Source organism: Sipha flava, unplaced genomic scaffold, assembly GCF_003268045.1.
Source record: "Sipha flava isolate LNK unplaced genomic scaffold, YSA_version1 37_pilon_pilon, whole genome shotgun sequence".
Lineage (NCBI taxonomy): Eukaryota > Metazoa > Arthropoda > Insecta > Hemiptera > Aphididae > Sipha > Sipha flava.
This window is the reverse complement of record NW_020273087.1, coordinates 2026904-2049119: the sequence shown is the minus strand read 5'-3', so window position 1 is coordinate 2049119 and position 22216 is coordinate 2026904. Positions and strand designations below refer to the sequence as shown.

Sequence of the window (22216 nt, the reverse complement as noted above, 5' to 3'; positions counted from 1 at the left end):
TGTAGATATTACAGGCAGTAAGAAAAGATTTGTCGTGGGTTTGAAGTAAGATTAAGATATTTTATATATTTTTGGACAAGTGTGATGGAATATAATATAATTAATGTATACAGAAGAATGATATAACTTAAGGTTTTTTTTTTTAGCCAAAAGTTTCCCGGTGAATTATTATATCTACGCATAATCTAAAATTATAAATCGCTCTTAAATGTACAGGAGGACTCAAATGTTCTTAAACGTCCCCCAAAACACACTATAGACCGATCGTATGCGTTGATGTAAACATTTTCCCGTAACCGAAAAATTAAAGAAGTGATGGACTGACTATATATTAGAAATAGGAAAGTTGTTGAAGGCTGACACATCAAATACATATTGTGAATAACTCAGTAGGTACTTAGACGCATAAAACTAAAAATAACAAATAATGGACGGATATTGCGGATCGAAACATGAAGATAATAAAACTCGGTCTTCAACGGATGCGGAATATGCTGTAACATCGTTTTCCGTAAGTAGGCGCTAGCAATAAACAAATATATTTTTAAATTGTTATTATTATTACTATTGTTTTTCTTTTTATGTGCGAGAGAAATCGTGATTTTACAAACAATCTCAAACGATGGGTGCGGAAAAACGATTGCAGAGAAAAATTAAAAATCAAGCGAAGATAATTATGTAATTATATTATGGTCGCTTACAACAGACGACACGATAGTTGGCCAGCAGTTATAAAATACCAGAGCCGTAGTTATTCTATAGCAGTTACTAAATAGATGCAAATTATAATGATATGTCGTTTTCAGACTTACCTATACATTATCCACAAGACATAAAAAGGAAGTTTTTTTTTTTAACAAGCAACTCATTTTTTTTTTTTTTGTAATTGGAAAATTAAATTCGTTTGTAAAGATTTTTTATCTAATTTGAATGACAATATAAATTTTTAATTGTATTAACAAAATATCTCTCTGAAAACATCGATGTATCAACAATCATTTAAGTTAAAATTAGCGGAGCAATATACAGCCGCGGATCTAAAGTGGGGAAATTTTATACTGTGGACAAAATACGTGTATAATATACAAAATTCAATAATTCCATAATATTATAAGTATTACAGTTTACCGTAAATATTTCTTAACACTATAAACTTTACAGTGTAAAGGAATAAACTTTCAACTAAAAATTCAAAAAAAAAAAAAAGGTAAGTACATTGAAAAGAGAATTTTTTATTTAAGAACAATAAAAAAAATATCAAATATGAAAAGTAATTAAAAATTATAGAGAGAAATCTAATCCTCTTTCGGTTTTTGAAAACATGTCAATATATAGTTGCTATAGAAAAATATAATTTTTATCATCGCTTGACAAATAATATTATGATTTTTTCTTTCGTTTTGTTTCGTGACATTTGGAGGGGAATCGTTCCCATGCCCCCTCTTATCTACGCCTGGCAATAGAGGACGTAGGTACTTCGCAGATGTATTTGTGCATTACTCCGGTCATCTAAACTTTAAATACTTATAATTTTATAAATATACACAGATACGCATGAACCGACTAAGGAGTACTAACCGAGTAAGGATATTTCTTATAAAAAAAATAAATAATAACTATCCGGTACACATTAATACGAGATAAAATCAGACATGCGCGGCTTCTTTAAAGCCTCTTGACGAAACAATCACCATATTGGCCGATATAAATAAATACCCGTTTGCGACGGACACGATATGAATTATGATCGTACACCAGTGCTTCTCAACCTTTTTTGTTGTAGGACCCCTTAAATTTAATGTACAACTGTCAAGGCCCCCTCAATCAAAATCATTAATCATTTATTGTTAATGATATACTGAATTTACATTCACTATTTCACACAAATAAATTACTAAAATGTAAAGAAAATAAATGTTTTTTAATATATTTTTGAAATGTAATCCTATAACCGTATAAAACTTCAAACATATATAAACAAAAAAATAATCGGTAATAACTATAAAGCAACACAAGAATATTCAGTAATAATGTTGATTTGGTTTCAAACAAAGGCTAAGTTAATAATTATAATAATATTAATAATAAAGTATATTTTAGCATAACATATTTATGTCAGGTGTGATATTTGAAACTGAAATACGCAAGTTCTCATCTAAAGACTGTTGTGAAATGCATGATCTGCGTTTGTTGTTTATAATTTTAAGTTGTGAAAATGCAGTTTCACAAATATATGTCGATTACAGGATACTCCTGCTGTCGTCTTGACCAAAACGTAGCTAGTTATTTTTCGTTAAATTCGGTTTCAAGAGTTTTAAACGAAATAAATATTTCACGCCTCCCACGCCAGTTATGGTAACCACGGCCCCCAGGTTGAGAAGCACTGTCGTACACCACAACAGTTTCAGTTCCATTCGGAATCGAACGTGAAATGTATGGAACTAGGACGAACACATTTACATAGATGAACAATAATAATAATTACTGCGCCCGCGAGTCTAAACCTGAACATGCGCAATGAATATTTTGTACAGTTTTAATAGACGCGCAATCGTGCTGGTGAACATTTATTCGCGGACATGTGGAAGGGAAATGAAACGTGTCTCGCCAGTGTTGGCGGAGGTTTTATTGTACAACTTTACGAAAACATTTTAGCACGCGCGTGCAAAAGGCGCGAGGTGTACAGTACGTCGGCGCCATCGCGAATGAATAATTAACGACCGTGGTACAGGTACCCGTAAAAATAATATTGTACCATTATCACTAGCGTTTGACGATTTCCGTGACCGTCCGGCACTGCGGCGCGCCTTAAGAGAGCTGGAGCGCAGTATGTTTTTAAGGGGTAATATTTAGGCATTTTATATCACACGAACAACTGTGTTAGCTAGGGAACGGTCGAGGGGGATTTTATTTATTCAAATTATTCGAAAAGATATCAACAATTTGAAAAATTAAGAAATTTTGATATTTTAATATTTAAGTACACCATTAATTTTTGTTACAATGATAATTTACCACGGCCACGCTTTAGTAGAGTGGTTACAGATTTTAAATTCGTTTTCAAAATTAAAATCCGTCAAACCCAAGTCCCACAGTTTTATCTTGGCCTGTTTTACGTGATTATTGGCAACTGCTCCAATCCCCTTAATGAAATTTCGTAACGCGCGCGCGGACACCGGAAGAAAATACGTATCGTACGTTTAGGAAGACACAGCCTATACTCTTCAATCGACGCGTGTGGTAGTTATGTAATGTTCGTCGAAATCACTTGCTTGGTCAGGTCCAGGGGGGTGTTAAGATTTACTTCGGGGGGGGGGGGGGGGGGGACTCGAATTTTTTCTTTAATTCAGGTTCAAAATCTACAAGTAAAATGTTTGGTAATATTTAAATCAAGCGAATCCTTAATATTTGTGTTTTTTTTTTTTTTTAATCTAATGCCGGATCCACTTAGAATCGACTTTTGTGTAGTTCTCTTTTAACACCTGTCTGTGCTTTGAAAGTTACGCTTGTGTTTTATTTGATTTTTAACTAAGTATGAACACTAAGTATCGTTATAACGTTTTATTATTATTATATTATATATTGTTGTTAAAAAAATTTTAAATGTGAATCTCACATATGATCGATTATTTAAATACGGATTCAGGGGGGAGGGGCGATCGCCTAAAATACGCCACTGGTCTGGTCACATTACCAACGTAACAATCAATTGTTATTAATTAATGTAATTAATTGTTGATTGTACTACGGTGTAATGTTAACCGAGATTGTAAGGTCTGAACAGATTACGGAATTATTATACGACATAAAGATCTGTAAGGTAACTAGGTACGCGTCTAGTTGTTTATCGTCGATAAACAATTACTTTTAGAAAAAAATCACTTTGTTTACGGTTACTTTTTAAATATTTACTAATCGGTGAGAGTGTAGGGAATATAGTGACGTAACTTATTAGTTTTACAATCATGATTTGTTCTTCAGAAATAGAATTCTGTATAGGTTTCACGCACCCTTTTTTTAGACTGTAAACTAAACGCAATACAATTTAGATAGATAATTTTTCGGTTTCTTACAGTAGATAATCAAATTGTGAGAGAAAAAATCATTTTCAATTATGCCAAGCACATATTTAGTTTTAATTTAACTAGACCCATAACACATTGGGAAAATTCATTTACCGATAGTTTCATAAAACATACTAATGGAATAAATCACATTTCCACTGTCCAAGTAATGTTTCAATAATTTACCGATTTAAACCGGGTCGACGAAAGCACAACAGTTTTTCCACAAAAATAAAAAAATAACAATACATAAATTCACTATGTATTTAAAGTACGTATTTTACAACGCTCAACGCTATAATATTTTTAATAATTAATAAGTAATAACCCATTTAACACAACAATATTTGTAAACGCAACTATTTTGGTCAGATTCTGGAGCTCATCAGTAAATTATCAATGTTTAAAGAGTAATTTTGCCAAAAATAAGATAAACCTATACATCAAAAAGCAACTTTATTTAGCAGTTAAATAAATGCAAAAAGTCTCAACTCGTATTAAAAATAGTTTTACAAGAAATTCAGTAAACAATAAATGTAGTTGAAACAATGTATTAATCAACATACATACTTTATCAAGTATAAACCTCGAGGTGAGATCCCTATTATTTTGAAAAACTAAAATATGTTAGATTACTCATTTTACATCAAAACTTCAACACAAAAACTGTTTTGGTTTAATTAGTCAAAGATAACGGCTGATATAAATTTTCTAATACCCATAGTAATCCATACTTAGAATAAATAAATTAATTTTTATGGTTAATAGGATGTGTATACTATTTCTACCACCTTTCTTGATGAAATATACTTAACTAGATTTCTAGGTAAGGATTATTAATAGATGTATATATAAACAAAAAAACAAAAAAAAAGTAATAATCATAATAATAATAATAAAATACAAACAAAATTGAATGAATTATTTTATTTGAATTGAATTACATTTTGAACCATAAATAATATAAACAAAATTGTAGTACCTATTTATACATATATATTTAGGTATACATATATATTTATATTGATTACAATATTTTAAAATATATTTAATCTTAAGAAGTTTTTTTAAATGGTAGTATGTATATAATATATTCAAATATATAAAATGTAAATTATAAGATTTAAATTTTTAAAGCTTTTTAATAAAAAAAATTAATTTAATTCTGTACAGATGTATTAAGTAAAATTAATATTGCAACTGTCATTTAATACATCAATTATGAAATTAAGTCAAATCCAAATATAATTTGTTGGAAGAACCACTTCTTTTTATCAATATTAATATTAAGCAAAACAATAATTTGTAATACATTAATAAAAATAAGATAAAAAAAAATGTCACCATAACATACAAGTATATCAAAATATGTTTCAATTTGTTTTCTATTTTACACAAAACACTATTTATCAAATTACAAGAGGATTATCACAATTTACAATCAGAAGTATAAGGTACAAAAAAAAAAAATTTAAAAATATAAGGTTTAGTATTTTATAACTAAATGGATACTATAATAAAAAAAAAAGGTCGTTGAATAATTGTAATAAATCATACAATAAAAAGGGGCTTTAAAGAAACATTAAACATTCATTTATCCGAAAACCAATTTACAATGACAACAATTCTAAAAATGTAAATTAGCCTAAACCAAAAACTATTTTAGAACATATTTCATCAAAGAAATTATGTTATTAGGAAAATCAAAGTAAAATTGATTTTAAATTGTGACTATCTACTCAGGTTGTTCCATTTCATCCAAAATTAAAATACATAGTCTGGTCCAGCCATGTCAATAGCCCATCTGAATTTATCCCTTTGTGTTTTATTGTATATTTTCTCAATAGGAACATCAAATTTTTTACACCAGGCCACTGATATACGGGGATCCAAATAGTTTAATTTGGACGTACCCAAAGCAATTGTCTTGTTTTCTTCCTTGTCAGTTTCTTGCACTTCCAACTTAGTCAATTGTTCTTTTAATCGTTCCAAAGCTTTCTTCCTTTTTTCTAATTGTGTCTTGGAATGCACACTGCCATCTTTCACATCTCGTTTAGCTTGTTTATATTGCTCTTTAGCTTCTTTAACCTGTGCTCTTTTATTTTGAATTTTTTCTTTTAAATTTCCCATAGACTTTTCATGAGTTTTCGGAACAGCACGTTGATGATTACACAAAATAGCTACTGCACGATTTGCACGATTGTACTGCAAAATTTTCTCAGCTACAGATACATTTGGATCAGTTAATTTTTCTAATTGTTGTTGAAGTGTCCATGAAGCATTGAACGTACGAAAAACTTTAGCAGTAAGTCCATCCATAAGTTCATGTAAATGTTGATTCAATATTGATGTATTTAATCGATCAAATAAATCATCATTACCTTTTTTATTTTCCATGAAAATCTTCAAGTTTTTGAAAACACGTTTTTCTACAGGTACTTCATTGTAATACCTAATGGAATCTTTACCAAGGAAATCAAATACTACTACATATTCTTTGTCATTAAATTCTTCATGTAATTGGATGTGTTCTACACGCAAAGAACAACAACCTACTGTATCAGCTTGATCTTCATCTTTTTCATTTCCAGCTCTCAATGCCAATTTATCAATGAAATACAAAGCTACTGATCTTTGTCTGACATGCATTTCTCGAGATTTCCAATCATTAATATAATTTTCTCTAATCTTATCAATAGATTTTGCCAATCTTCTAGCAGTCTCATATTTTTGCCAATCTTTTTCCCCTTTAAGTTTAGAAGATGGATTTAACATGACATATTTAACTTGGCCTTGGACATTTTCTATCCAACTAGCAAGCCATGTAACACTATGATCATGTCTGACCTCTTTCCATTTATGACCCGGGGGTGGTTTTGGTATATTAGAATCTTTGCTACAATTAATTAAAACATCTTCAGGCATTACTCTTTTTTTTAACATACCCATTTTAGGATGTTCACCTCGTCCTCTGAATAAACCTGGTGGTTCAATCTTGAAATTACCAATTTTTTCTTTATGACCATCAATGGTACAAAACCCATATTCTTTTTGCAAAGCCTCATTGTCTTCTTTAATTTTCTTTTTTTCTTCTTTACTCATAGCTTTACGTTCCTCTGATTTCTTCGTAAAATATACATTCATCTCTTTAAAATTACATAATGAAAGATCAGTTATTAATTCTTTTTCTTTATGTGTCATTGTTTTACGCCAGTCTTTAAGAAAATTTTTGTTAAATACTTCTTTAGTTGTATAATCATGTTCAAGCATTTTCGCATAAAACGTTGCTACTTCTTCTGCAGGCTCTGAAAGAGCAACTACCTTACCATTATAATAAAATTTAACATTGCTTGGTAAAGGTTCATATGCAGGAGCAAAAACTGGTCCTTTATGTTCCAAAAACTTCCATTTAACACCATCGTCTTTCTTTTCCTCTTCCCACCATTTCCATACTTCTTGCGGTTCTTCTTCTTTTTTCTTTTTAGTTGGACTTTTAGTGGGTGATTCTTTTTGTGATGTATTATTTTCTTTTTTTTCTTTATGTTTAGTATCTTTAGATGAATGATTTCTGTCCTTTTCTCTGTGCTTACTCTTATGTTCTTTATCTTTTTTGTGTTTTTTATGACTGCTGTTGTGTTCTTTTTTAATATGCTTTGTTCGGGCGCTCAGAGGAACGTCATCTTCACTACTAGCAGAATGTTTACGTTTTCTATTAGATAAAGGTATATCATCATCAGATAATAGTTTTTCATCCTTGACAGAATAATCATCATCACTTTGTTTCCTCTTGTTGCTAGACAAATAATCATCATCAGAATAGTTTTCTTCTTTAATACTGTGATTTAATTTGTAATCCCTCTTGATTTGGGAATGATAACCAGAATCATAGGGCTCATCTTTGTATTCTCTTTTAATTTCTTTCTTGCTAACGCCATTTTTTTCATGTTCCTATGCAAAAAAAAAAAAAAAAATATAAAAATTAGAAATAAAATTCAAAAAAGAAAATAGGCCCCTTTTATTAAATTATAGTTTTAATACCAAACCATTATTTATATAATAAAAAATTATACATCCATGACTTAAAAAGCAAATGATATAAAATAGAAAACAAAAAAAGTTTAAAATCAATGATTATTAAATAGTGATAAATAAAAAAAGGCCTTGTGTACATTATTCAAAAATGTTACCTTTGATTTATATAAAAACCTCATGTACACCTATTCAACTTGATCGGTGTACAACTGGGTAGTCATGAATCACTCATAAGAAAATTGAGACAATTGTCTGTTGATGTTGAGAAACAAAAATAAAATTACAAAAATATTTAAACAACCAAACACATAATGATGATTAAAACACTAACATTGATCAACTGTTTATATAAAACAAAACCAAAATTAACCACATAAGCCTACACATACAATAATATTAATTATAGTTGAATAGGCGTAGATGAGTTCTGTTAAAAAGTTATTGATTTTAGTCCATTTGATTTACCAACCATGTTTATAATTGAAAAAGACCAACATTTTATCATTTATTTTATTTACAATACATCCCAAAATACTTCCTAAATAAAACATTTATTGTAAAATAAACTTTAGTTATATATAAAATTGCAAATGATAAACGTGATGTTCTTTTGGAGATTTAAAATAAAATATAATATGTAATACTCCAAACAAATGTAGGATGAGAATAAAAATAAATGATAATTATAATAAACACGCCAGTGTTATATTAAAATTAATAGTTATTTATTAAATGTTAGAAAGACACTTATGTTTCATACAATAATATTAACACAAAAAAAAAAAAAAAAAAATAGTTCTATTCTAAAAATATTTACGAAACTAATTAAAAATTAATATTTCATATTAGGAATAAAAGTGAAAAGAATAGCTAGGAACATATAAGTCTAACATGTGAAAACTGACTAGAAAAATTAACATATTTATGTTGAGATCTACAAATTGATAAATGAAAAAAAAAAAAAAAACTAGTATAAAAACTAAAAATAAAAATCACTCTAGCTCATAGTAGTCTTTAATTATTTGGTTTACATTAGAAAACACATCTTTAAAATCATTAATATTTGTATTATATTGGGTATAATGATGTACAAATGCTTTATGTGAAAAAGCTCGCGAGGCTAATTTTACTACATTGTTTAAAACCGATACATTAGTCGAATTATTTGACAAAACACTTAAATATTTGGAACCCATAAAATGCCTTGGTTGAAATAGTTGCAAAAATTTGTTTTCCTCTAAAATACTATTAGAAAAAGTTATATTATTCAACTTTTCAGCAAAATTCAAATTAATTGGATTAGATGTACTACCTCGATATACAACCAAATTTCCAGAAGAAACACAAGGGGATATATTCAAGGAACGTATACTTTGATTTACAATTGCTTCCCATCTCGGAGTTGATTCATAAGAAGAATATTCTTTTCTATAATTTGGAGAAGATAATAACTTTAAAAGTTTATATTTTTGATTGGGCACAAGAGAAAGAAAATAAGGAAATGTTTGATTTTCTACAGGTTGAAATACAGATATCAACTGTTTACTGCCTATTTCATTCAAATCATCAAATAAAACTTTGGCATCTGAATGGCCATCTTGACAAACTTTATGCAAAACTGAATTTTCAAATAAGAAAATACATTCTGTTAAATTATATAGTTTGTTAATAGTGAATGAAATATTATAATTTTGGATAGCATCTTTAGACTGATATGGCATGATGAGAACTAAAATAAATGATATTTTAGGATAATCATGTTTTAATTTTTCAAGAATAAAACAGGCAGATCCTGCACATCCACCTGATGGTGACAATATTATTAAAAAGTATTCAATTTTATCTATTTTATTTATTTCAGTTTTTAACCTACTACAAACGTCTTCAAACATTTCAGGACCTTTTATATAATAGCAATACGACCAGTTATTTGTTGAACCTTCAACAAAATTAAACTCTAATGCATTTTGTCCAAATCCCCATTGACAACTATTATATTGTCTAAGGGCATCACCAATATTTGGATTACCAATATCAATTAAAACAGACCTGGGTTCCAAAAAACCATTTGATTTTAATTCAAAAAAGTTTGATTCACTCATATGTTTATATTCTTTATTTACATTTTTAGAAATAATTGGATCAGGAATGTTATTGTCATTAAAAATTGTAGAATAAAAACTGTGGATAAAGCGTACTCCACAAGTGCCAAAACAAATGGTTAGTACAGACATTTCATTAAATTCATAAATTTAAATATAAGTAAAAAAAAATCTATTAGGAACTAACCCTATCACGCTTTTTTGACTTCTCATGTTTTCGATCACTGGATTCTCGATCTTCTGCAAAAAACCAATAAAGCATAATTAAATTTACAGAAAAAATAAATAAATACATTCAATATAACATTTTATAAACAACAAAATAAACTTAGAAATTATTTTAATAGGTAAATATAATTTTATGATTTAGTCTGATCTTCAAAGATATATACTAAATTCAATTAAATTTTCTAAGTACAAGGTGGAACAACGAAAATACCGAAGAAAATACCAATTAAAAAAAAAAATCAAAACTCAATAGTTAATACCATTATATACCACCATTTTATATCACTTTATTTAGTAAATATTGAGGAGTGGAATGATAAATTGATTGAAGAAAAATGGGTTTTGTAAAATTAAAAGGATGATATAAAACCTATCCATACACCAATAAAACCATGGTTAATCTTGTAGATTAAAAAAAAATAATTGTTATCATTGCTATAATTTTTGAAAAATATATTACTTATTATGTATACTTTATTCGCAATGAATTAATGTTATCAGTTAATAAAAAAAATAATCTATTACAAATCAATAGGTAGTAAGTAGTAGGTAAATGTACAACCCTACTAAGATTAGTTCATATGTATTGATAAAATATACAGATAAAAGCATAATTGTTGGATAAAAAGGATAAAATTAGTTGTTGAAAATTTTACAAGGCATTCAATTTTATTTTTAACCTCTAAACAATAAATAGAAGTAATAAAACAAAGTATAGGAATACGACATTTTGAAAATCTATCCTATGTCATTATTTTAAGTGTTAAATAAACATAAATTTTGAGTTCAATAGATCTATTTTAAAGTTTATCAGTGTTTGATACTTCACTATAAATATATTTTTAAATGTTTACAGGTTTATTTTGATGAAAAGTAAAAATATCAAATAATTCTAACACTTAATTTATCAAAAAAATAAATACATGTAATATATATATTATATATGTATATGCATATTATTTTGTTTTTTATTATTTAGACATCCAATCCACCTACTCAAAAACTTAAAAATCAAACTCTTATTTGTGATTGAAATCATCATAAAATATTTTGAACTATGAACCAAATTAAGATCAGTATAGTTAAGGATGTTCATCTCAATTTAATAGAAAAAAATATTTTTATAAGAGTTTTGGGGTTATATAGAAGCAAATTTGAATTACAGTGTACTCTGGATTATCCATGGAATAGGGTGGCATAGTTCCCAAAACCAGGGCCATTAAGAGGGAGGGGGCAACAGGACCATTTTACCCCAGGCCCCATTGTTAAAATATTTTTTAGGGTGCCTCATAAAGCATTGATGTATTATAATGTATAATTAATAATAAAGCTTCGATTACACTGAGAAATTTTACACACTGCATGTTGGCGATTAAAGTAGCATGCATGTAAGTGTGTAGCAACTTGTCTGATTACATTGAACGATTAAATTTTAAATAATATGAAATTGAATATTTCTCATAATTCAAAACATGAATAATATTAATTTCTATTATGTAAGTATGTAATACAGTACATGAAATTAAATGAGCTTGATTGGTTACGGTTTGAAAAATATGTTTGCAAGAATTTTGTTATTCTCAGTGAATATTTTGTTTATCATATCTTATTACTATGGTCGAAGGGCACCCACATTAATCTGCCCCTGGCCCCAAAAAACCTTGGGACGGCCTTGCCCAAAACCATAATATAATTATAATTTAGTGGATAATCCGATAAATTCAAATTGAAAAGAAAATTAAATAGCAACATATTTTATTTCTATTTCAAAATTCAAATTTGGCATATAGGTACTACTATTAACTTTTTGACAAAATCAGTAACAAGTTGTTTTTTGTTTGAAAACATTTAATTTTTCATTACATGAAAAAAATATTAATTAATACAACAATTAAATATAAGCCACAGTAAATATCTATATAATTAACACATCAGCCAAAAAAAAATTTCACAAAACTGTAATCGATAGAATTATGGTAATTCAAATGAGGTGAAATGTAGACATTTTATGTGGTAATTTGAGTTTGATAACATATTATATACTTAAAAGTATAGCTCAAAATTTAACAGATTAGGAAAATTTAATTTTTATCATTACATTAACATTACTGATCTTTCAATAGGATTATTTCTTCAAACCACCTATTTATTTACCATTAATTAGGTATAAAAATGTTATTGTAAATTACGAAATGATTATGAGTAACAAGAAAAAAAAAATCATTATTCACTTCAATAGTAAGAGCTAAATCGCTTGAGTTCCTGTACACGCATCAGAGAAAATCTATATCGTAATTTATAACGATACTTTCTGTACTTTAGTCACATGAAAACTAAAACAAACACGACGATAAATCATCCTATATAAAACGTAGAATTTTCGAGAATATTTCGCACGTTTAAGGGCCTTAAGATGTCGATTGGAGGGGAGGGGGAGGACCGATAAAACGGAAATGCAATATGTGAGCCGCGAAGGCGGCGTGGGCCAGGCACAGAAAATATAACTTAATCGGTCGGTCGGCGGTTTCTAGACGGACATATCGACACAAAAGCAACACAAATAGGGGAATAAACAGTAAATCGTGGTATAATTACCGGCCATTTTTGATGTTCACGTGGAATAAACGAGGTGTGCGAGGCTTCAATTATCCGATAAACGTTGTGGTCGGGTGTTCAGCTGCTGACTACGTATTGAAAGCGGCGTGTGGTAGTGACGGTAGTAGTGGCGAACGATATTCGCTAAACCGCTTCAAAACGGACGACGAGATAATGATGACTGAGCAATCCGGTGACGGTGAATAACGAACGGCAAAGAGATTGTTGCAACTATAGTACCGTGCAAACAAAAAAGTACACGGTTGAATGTTGAACGGTGCGTACGAAAACGTACGAGCAATAGTGTTTTGTGTGTAAAAATGACAGGAAAAATCAAAATAAATAAAATAAAAATCACGATCTCGGATGAGCGGCGGCGGCGTGGACTCGGCGGCGAAAAGTTCGGAGCGTCAAAAGTCGGCGGCGGTGATGCTATACTGTTGACGGTGATGTGCGCTGCGATCCCGTCGGTTTTTGTCGCATAATACGATTCCGTGGAGAATACCGAAGTCGCCAGCGACGACGGAAAATCACACGACGACGAAACAACACCGCCAGTCCGTGCAGCAGCGAACTAGCACACGCCAAACACTGTAGCGCAAGCGAGAAAGGGGGAAAACGGAAAAAAAAAAGTCGCACGGACGGGACCGCTACGACGCGACGTGCGTGCGTGCGCGTGCGTCGTGGACGATTCGGACTTGTACAAAATTTCACGTACGCAAACTACAGGGCACGCGGGCGGGCGACTGTGGTGATGACGGCGGAGTGCATTGACTTTTTTTGTTTGATCGTGTTCGACCCGGCAACGCAGCGACCGCAGCGTTGCCAAAATCAACACGGCGCGTCTGTGTCCCGTGGCGGCAAATTCGTATTTCGTTCGATTCTTTACTTCGCTGCCGGAGACGGTTCTTCAACATCTAACCCGAACGCCATTTGCACTGTTTTGTTTACGCTCGTTGAAATTCGAAACGGAAAATAAACGTGTTCACGTCGATGTAAAAAAAAACGAACGAAAATCATAGAATCAGTACATAATACCAATAACATTTGGAGGGAACCGTCGAAAATTGTGTAAATGCATTGAATTGTAATTGTATTTTGATGAAGGTATTATGCTTAACAGATAGCCCTTTTGCCAATAGTTTTTTGCAATAGTCAAGTGCTTCTGAAAATAAATATTCAAATACTATACTGTAAACTTAGTACTTTATAGCTTTTATAAATCATACATAGTAATTGCTCGTGTTTGCCTACCACATCGACGATCCCAAAAGATTACGCCTCACATAACTGACAGTTCAATAAAAAGCCGTATATTTATCACTATTTCCAGAGTGTACATTCTATTCGGACGAAAAATCAACAGTTGCTGCTGTACACAGTTTATTTTATTGTTAACTTTATTACTATTCAAAATAAAATGGCCACCATTGAACGTTTTTGAAATACGACCCTGGTAGATCAACACTGAAAACCGCAAACCGATATCGCTAATATAAAATAATATCATTGAATCGAAATTATAAATTATGAAAAATGATGAATTTGTTACAATAATATCTACTATATAATATATTCTAACATCAATGGTAGTAGACTAGAAGCAAACTAATTTAGTAGTGATGTAGTGTGCTATCAAATTATAATGGTCGGCATAAAATAGTGTGAATAATATAAAATCAACAGATGATAATCGATAATCTTATTTCTGGTTTCTGGTTGTTTTTTCGAACTGCAATAATTATTATTTATATAATATCACTACCGATAACGACGACGCGTCGTCGTCGCCGTACCGATTACAGTTGTTTCAGTAGTGGAGTGGGGGTTTTAGTTCACCGAACGAACGCTAGTAACGGGAACAGCGCTCAAAACAATGATGAATATTTGTATTTATCATAAAACATTGTTAAAAACTGTTTTACGCGAACATTCATAATAAATTCATGAAATTCTCACCATGTATTAGGGAGAATTTTATCTGTGATGTAGGGTTTTTATTTTTTTCATATTTTGACTCAATTTAGTTTTATAAGATATTTAAAAACATGTAATATCATGCATATTTGAGCTTTAATAACTCCTTTCCTAATTATTTTAATAAAAAAATAAAAACACTGCGTCACAGAAATAGTTATCTTCTATATTGTGTAAAAATTTTGAATCCCTAGGGTGATTATAGCTCTGATAAAACATGTTCGCGTGAACTTTGTTTTTGGTCTCAATATTTACGTGTGTTGCATCCTCTTAACCTCTGCACACGACGCGTGTTCCGTATTTTTGTTCGTTAGCATCCTCATTACTTTTTGTTTTTAACTCCGTTATGCCCACGCGAAGAGCTATCTTTTATTGTTAAGTTTATCCAGTTCAATCTAATAAAAGCTCTCGCCATTTTTGTTACATTTTAAGTATTGGTATTTGCTTGTTATTATCCTTGTTGGGAAATCGTTGTGACGCTCCCACGATTTTTTCACACTTACTATTTAACCAATATCCTCTAATCAGTGACTGGCGTTGTAGATAGTATTAAGAAAGAAATTACTAACCATGTTTTCTAGATGAATTAATTTTGATAAAATTATTATCATTTTATCAATATTCAATTATTCAATTAAAATGAGCATAATTCTAATATTCCCCTTAATCAGCTTCAAATTTAAATTGGAATTCCAAAAACTATTTTCTTGTTTTACATCAGAAATTAAAATTACAGAAGGAACATCATTAATTATTTCCAATTAAATTCAACTTTTCGGAGTTCATCAATAAAATATTGAAGTAACAGGTTTTTTTTGTGGGTGGGGGCAACTGCCCCCCTTATGACCCCCTCCAAGTGCCGCCTATGCCTCATATTATTAAATTTACATAATATGTCCAGTTATAAATCATGTGATACCTACCATATTATGGTAGTAGTCAAAAAACATGTCAGGATATTTTTTCAAATTATTTTAAAAATATTCAAAACGCATATCTTGTTCTCTGCTAGTATGTATTGGATGAATCCAATACCTTCTGCACTTATGTACTGGTTCATCAAGTTGACCAGCAGCTTCAACCACACAAATAATTTCAAGAAAAGAGCTCATTTCTATGTATAAACAATACGAATATATTGTGTTCATACATTTTTTAAATTATTTTTAGATATAAAAACATTTACCTGATATCAAATGTTTTTCTTAAATAATTAACTATATGAACACAATACAATATAGAATCAAGTGAACTCTTTTATTACACAAAACATACTGAACCAGACCCGTATTAAAAATTTTGCGCTCTGGGCATATAATTTATGCCCCCACACCAAAAAAAAAAAAAAATAAATAAATAAATAAATAAATAATAATAATTTAACACTTATTATTTCGTCCATAATCGAGATTCTGTAATATTAAAATATAACATACAAATTAAATTCGTTTAATACTTTTTTTAACTAACAAATTAAACAAACTATAACATAATAAAATATAGTTTTCATTTTTTTTTAACTAACAAATTATAATAAAATAAAAATACAATATTTTTTTAATATAAAATAACAACCATGAACGTTACAATCCAAAATGTACTAATGTTGCACAATTTGCGGCAGAGAATGTCTTTCGAAAATACAGATCCACGTACGAGATTGTTTGAAAAAAAATCCAAGTGATGCTTAATTGAGTACACGTAAGTTTCATAGTTAATATTTTAAAAAATTCTTGTATTATAATATCATTTTTTAAACTTACATTTATTACTAGTAGAATAATTCGATTTATTTACATTGTTCTTTTATTTTTTCCTTATATTTTATTGTTAACTTTATTCCTATTCAAAATAAAATGGCCGCCATTAAACGTTTTTGAAATACGACCATGGTTACTAGTAGATCAACACTGAAAGCCGTAGACTGATATCGTTGCCGGCTGTGAGACTGGGGCTGATAAAAGATAACGAATATGATAACGATTATTCTCGACAAATTTAAACTTCAATCCAAGTTTAGTTTGTTCAATTAATTTTTTTGAATTTGACGGCATGTTAAAACTAACAAACGCCTTAGGATCGATAATTGTAACCTCTCTGGAGCACAGACGGGTTTCCAGTTGTATAGTTGGTGCGTTGGAATGTCGCCGGACGGGTATAGAATTTTCCCCAAAACGGCTATCTTCCACATTTTTTGGTACAACCGCTAACTCCCATCACTCTACGGTCAGCTTTTTCGTTACCCGGAGTTACGCCAAAAGTAAAGACAAGAAATCAAACAAAGGTACCTGATAAGATTCGAATATCTATTGATTCTATAAAAAAATTGTACACATCGTTTTTTTATCCTTTAACTTTTATATGCTTTTACTGACTGAAATATTCGCTGTGCAGTACCTTAGAAGTCCATTTATGTTGATCTGGCTTGATTTGATTTTCCAATAATTTGGTCGATGTAAATGATTTGTGAGAGACAATAAGAATAACCAAAATTTGATACTAATTCATTATTTAATAATGAAATAGTTTTAATCTTATTCTTGTAATCTTAAATATTTATTTTTAAATTTATAATTCTTCAATGAAATGGAATTCTTATAGCATGAATGTTATTTTTACTTATTATCCTATAGATTTTAATTTTCTTTTTTTATCGTTATATTTTATGACATTTTTTTTTAGGTCAAAAAAAGGTAACCATTGATGAAAATCTTTTAGCAAAGCACCTGAATTACAATGTCATGAAAACTGAAATGGAAAAAGCAGTGGTATCATTAAAAAATAGCTATATTAAAAACTTATCACTAAGATCTTCTACAGGTAAAACATATGCAAGTTTTTTTTTTTTTTTAATTTATCACATTTCTATGTTAGTATGTACTTTACATAATTATAAACATTCAAATCAATTATATTTAATAGAGAACTTTTTTGGTGATAATTTTATATTAGTTTGTAACATAGGTACTTTTTTCAAGGTTTCTATAATATTAATTTTTTTAGTAAAATTTTTATTTGTTTTTGATTAAAATTATTAAGATATTGCAATTATTTCCTATATGCCAATATTAGAATAATTTGCTACATAAATTTTAGTGTATATAATTTTCATATATTAATAATTAATATTGAGTTCATTAAAATGCATTTATAACTTTGAACTTAATGTAAATAGTAATGGTTTTTATTAACTCTAAATTCTGCTCTTTAATAAAAAAAAAAATTCTAAATTCTATTTATAAATAATAACTACTTAAAAAATGGACTATATAAACATTTTAATGCTTTAAAGTACTCACTTATTACTTAAAATACTTACAAAATTAAATTATTTATATAATTTAGTTATTAAAAGATAACTCATTTTTAGGAGCATTGGATTCATTACCAGTTAAATTTGAAGGAGATGAATATGTTATACAAGATTTAGCCCAGATTCTTAGAAAAAATCCAAAAACTATAATTTTAAACATGTCATCATTTCCACAAGCGATTCCAGCTGTTTTGGAATCATTAAATTCTTCTGGTATGAATTTAAATCCTCAACAAGATAAGACTTCTATATTTATACCAATACCTAAGTAATGTATGATTATCATTAGAAAATTTAGAAAATTACTCATGCTAATTTAAAATTTCAGAGTTACAAAAGAACACCGAGAAAATTTAAGTAAAGGTGCGAAAGCACTTTTTGTTAAAAGTAAAGATATCATTAAAGGAATACAAAATAAAAATATAAAATCACTTAAAGACAATGACACTTTATCAACAGATTTAGTTCACGATTTACAAAATCAGGTATTTAAAGTAAATTATTATTTATTATTTTTTTCAGTATAATTAAATTTCAGTAATCAACAAATATAAGCTATTTATAAATATATCAAAAATATAAAATTTTGATTCTTTTCCATGATGTCAACTACTTTATTGTAATATGCAATACTAGTTAAGTTATGTAAATACTATGTTTACTATATTTTGCCTTCACAAAAATAACCCCTAGTTGCTGTCATCACTCTTGGATCTACTAATTATTGATACTATTGATTTGAAAATTTACAATTAGACAACTAGTAGAGAAGTTTTGGGAAAAGAAGAAAATATTTTGCTTCTTGTTTATAAATTTAGAATGACAGAGTGCCAAGAGAAAAGTTTTGAAGTGGGCATTAATGAGAAAGGAGGTTCCAAAAAAAATACATAAATTTGATTCAGGATATGTATGAAGGCTCGAGAACTTGTGTAATCAGTTTGTGTAGAGTAACAGAAAATTTTAACGTAGAAGTTGGTTTGCATCAGAGGTCGATTCTAAGGCCTTATTTGTTCCCTGTGGTAATGTGTGGAGTTATTAAATACATACTGGATGAAATACCATGGTGTATGATATTTGCTGATGATATAGTTTTGGCAGGAGAAAATCTGGTAGAAAAATGATTGGAGGTTACTCCTTGATAGAAAAGGATTGACAATTAGTAGAAAAAAAAACAGTACATAGAGTATAACTTTAGAGGAAGATACTAAGATATTGAGGGTACGAGGAGACCAATGACAATAAGTGGTGATGTAATAGGTGAAGTCGAGAACATTAAATATTTAGAGTAATTTGTACATAAGGACAGGGGTTTTGGAATGGATGTAAAATATAGGATTATATATCAACAGAAATATATATTTTTTTGATGGTACCTCATGGTATTTGTAATTACATATTACATTTTTTGAGAAATATTATGTGAAATTAAATTACTTTATAGAATTAAATAATGTTTCAAGTTAAAATAATTGTTATGTAAGGTTATTAATATTATTTTATTAATGCAATATTTTTATGTAGATTACTGCATTGGCCGATAAATATGTATCCGAAGCTGAACGAATAATGGAAGAAAAACAAAATGAACTTAAGGGTGACTCATAATATTTGTTAATTTATTAAATATATATTACGTCTATGGGGTAAATTATGGTTCTTGAACTCTATGTAACCTAAGAATGATAAATTTACTTTATTTACTACTAATATGAGTATAATACATGTTATTTTTTAGTTAAAACCAGTTTTCATGTTATATGAATCATCATTAATGTACATTTTATGTTCATTAAAAATATATGTATGTATATGATAAATATGTTTTTATTCTATTTTGATAACCCCCAACAACGGAATTTTTGAACATGTTCTAATATATTTTGAATAAACATTATTTTATCCACTGTTATAATAATTATAATTACAATTATTGTAACGAAATTATAATGATACTACATATTATAAGTATACATTAAAATTAAACATTAATTCAACAATTTGATTAAATTGAATCTGTAGATTTTTGTGGAAAAAAAAATAAAATAAATATTTACATACTACATACTATATACTAATACAGTGTTCAGGCTATTTTTAATGTCTATAAACTTTATAAGTTCCAAAAATAATATTGATACAAAATTCACCATCGGTAATGAATTTTTTATTACATAATTTGTTTTGTAAAATAGTTCAAACTTCAAAGAATAAAGGTAACAACATTTTATTTTGCATTTGAATATGCATATTGATAAAACCATTTGAAGGATCTCTCGAGTTCTTGGAAATTTAAACATTTTATAATCAATTGACATTGTTTACTTAGTATTTGAATTCGTTTAATGCGCTCGTAGACCTTGAAGGTTCAGTTGTCTACGTAGATACTGGGGAGCGGGCAGGTGCTGTACGTAAGATACCGTCATTGAACCCCAACTTGTGCTCGACTCCACAGTATTAGCATTCAAAACGTTCCGCGGGAAAAATGTTGTGTGTACGACTGTGCGAGAGTGCTACAACGTATTAAGTTTGAAATCGAACATACCGAATTGGATTCGGATAACTTGTAAGTACATTAATATTTTAACGGTGCGTTATATTCCACTTAAATACATTTAATTGTAAATGACTACTTCGCAAACGATAAATCTGTACATTTCAAGTGCCGGTAATCACCGAAAAGTGTACCGCTGTGATATTCTGTCGATAATAAAGGTATATACATAAATGTATAAACGTATTGATGAACTATTATTTTTCGGTTTTAATGTTTTTACACTACGTACGAATAAGACCTATTCATATTTTTATTAGCAATTACGAACGTATTTATGACGGTTGCTTATGGTATAGATGTTCTAAAAAATGTTCTAGCGAATATTGCAATTCAATAAATTGCGTTTACGATTTCGCTGATAAATGGATACTTATACTATATGGGACCAAGCTTCACGTTTTCAGAAATATGATAACACGTTCAGGCAATCGATTCACGTATACGGTTATACGGGTAAGGTTAACGATTAATGAGTCATATATATAAAAAAAAAAAAAAAAAAAACGAACAACCGAAAGAACGAACCCGACCAATTTCAACGTAGTACCGTAGTTTAACTAGCGGCCGCACACCGATTTACATTAGACCTCGCCGATGTTTACGTTTTCTAACGAAACCTAACGAAGTCCGACCGCAATAGGTGAAATGCAATGACCTGTTGGGTATTACCGAACCGTGCGCGTAGGTTACGGAGCGCGATTCCAATAAATATTTTTATTTTCACCTTCAGTGATTTCCTAGCATTTCCACGTGTACAACTTATAGGTCATTGCTGGAATCGACTCCGGAGGCAATGACATGCGAAATTGCCGGGCTACCTGTATCTGTATTGTGATCCGGTGATTTGCAGATTCCGGGGAAAAACATATTGGTTCCCTCTTCCCTGTTCCGTTTGCAGCGCAATAAATTATACGAACAAACTATTCTCCGGTGTCGAACAATGCGTTACTAACTGCGCGGCAGTGTGATAGTGGTGTAGATCGTACTTATTGAGATTTCAAGCGTTACTATGATTTGTCGAGTTTGAAGGTAAGACATGCCAATGTACCTACTATTTTGTTTCAAACTTTCACACACGCATTATCTGAATATCGTATTGCACACGGTTCTAACCCTATGATTATACCGATTTCCATAGTAAAACACCGAACACAAACATTATTCGCTAACATGTACCTGTATTTGTTTGTGTCCAAATAACCTAGTGTTAACGTAACATCAATGACAAAAAAAAAAAAAAAAATTGATAAAATTAATTAAGTAAATGATAAATAAATTTACAAACCTAAAATAATTGTACAATTAATATAATCTGTACATAATTTGTACGAGGTTATCATCTAAAATTTAA

The 22216-nt window shown here is 29.4% G+C and overlaps 3 protein-coding genes across 5 annotated transcripts; 1 reads left to right on the top strand and 2 right to left on the bottom strand.

Annotated features, from left to right (window-relative positions):
• Positions 1–5419: 5419 nt before the first annotated feature.
• Positions 5420–13773, bottom strand: LOC112688210 (DNA topoisomerase I, mitochondrial). 3 transcript variants are annotated; one of them, XM_025561293.1, is made up of 4 exons: positions 13022–13773; positions 10386–10438; positions 8252–8348; positions 5420–8012 (listed from the first exon to the last, which is right to left on the bottom strand). In XM_025561293.1, exons 3-4 carry the CDS (start codon positions 8273–8275, stop codon positions 5829–5831), a joined length of 2208 nt encoding a protein of 735 aa, XP_025417078.1. In that variant the 5' UTR covers positions 8276–8348; positions 10386–10438; positions 13022–13773; the 3' UTR covers positions 5420–5828. The 3 variants fall into 3 exon arrangements, with proteins under 3 accessions (XP_025417078.1, XP_025417077.1, XP_025417076.1); XM_025561292.1 differs by lacking the exon at positions 8252–8348 and having other exon boundaries at positions 13022–13252; positions 13380–13772; XM_025561291.1 differs by lacking the exon at positions 8252–8348 and having other exon boundaries at positions 13022–13771.
• LOC112688211 (tubulin delta chain-like) lies at positions 8948–10379 on the bottom strand. The gene has a single exon (XM_025561294.1). It carries the CDS (start codon positions 10328–10330, stop codon positions 9089–9091), a length of 1242 nt encoding a protein of 413 aa, XP_025417079.1. The 5' UTR covers positions 10331–10379; the 3' UTR covers positions 8948–9088.
• A 3277-nt stretch (positions 13774–17050) lies between the features above and the next one.
• On the top strand, positions 17051–20079 carry LOC112688163 (ribosome-recycling factor, mitochondrial). The gene is made up of 5 exons (XM_025561230.1): positions 17051–17282; positions 17681–17818; positions 18369–18579; positions 18640–18796; positions 19833–20079. The coding sequence occupies exons 1-5, from the start codon at positions 17051–17053 to the stop codon at positions 19914–19916; spliced, it is 822 nt and encodes a 273-aa protein (XP_025417015.1). The 3' UTR covers positions 19917–20079.
• Positions 20080–22216: the final 2137 nt, after the last annotated feature.

Bases quoted from the DNA above. Each gene is read 5' to 3' on its own strand.
- LOC112688211 (XM_025561294.1), bottom strand. From the start codon at position 10,330: ATGTCTGTACTAACCATTTGTTTTGGCACTTGTGGAGTACGCTTTATC.
- LOC112688210 (XM_025561292.1), bottom strand. The intron at 8,013-10,385 runs GTTAGTTCCTAA...TTTTTTGCATAG, and splicing joins AGTCAAAAAAGCGTGATAGG to GAACATGAAAAAAATGGCGT.
- LOC112688163 (XM_025561230.1), top strand. From the start codon at position 17,051: ATGTTAAAACTAACAAACGCCTTAGGATCGATAATTGTAACCTCTCTG. The intron at 17,283-17,680 runs GTACCTGATAAG...ATTTTTTTTTAG, and splicing joins AGACAAGAAATCAAACAAAG to GTCAAAAAAAGGTAACCATT. The intron at 17,819-18,368 runs GTAAAACATATG...ACTCATTTTTAG, and splicing joins ATCACTAAGATCTTCTACAG to GAGCATTGGATTCATTACCA.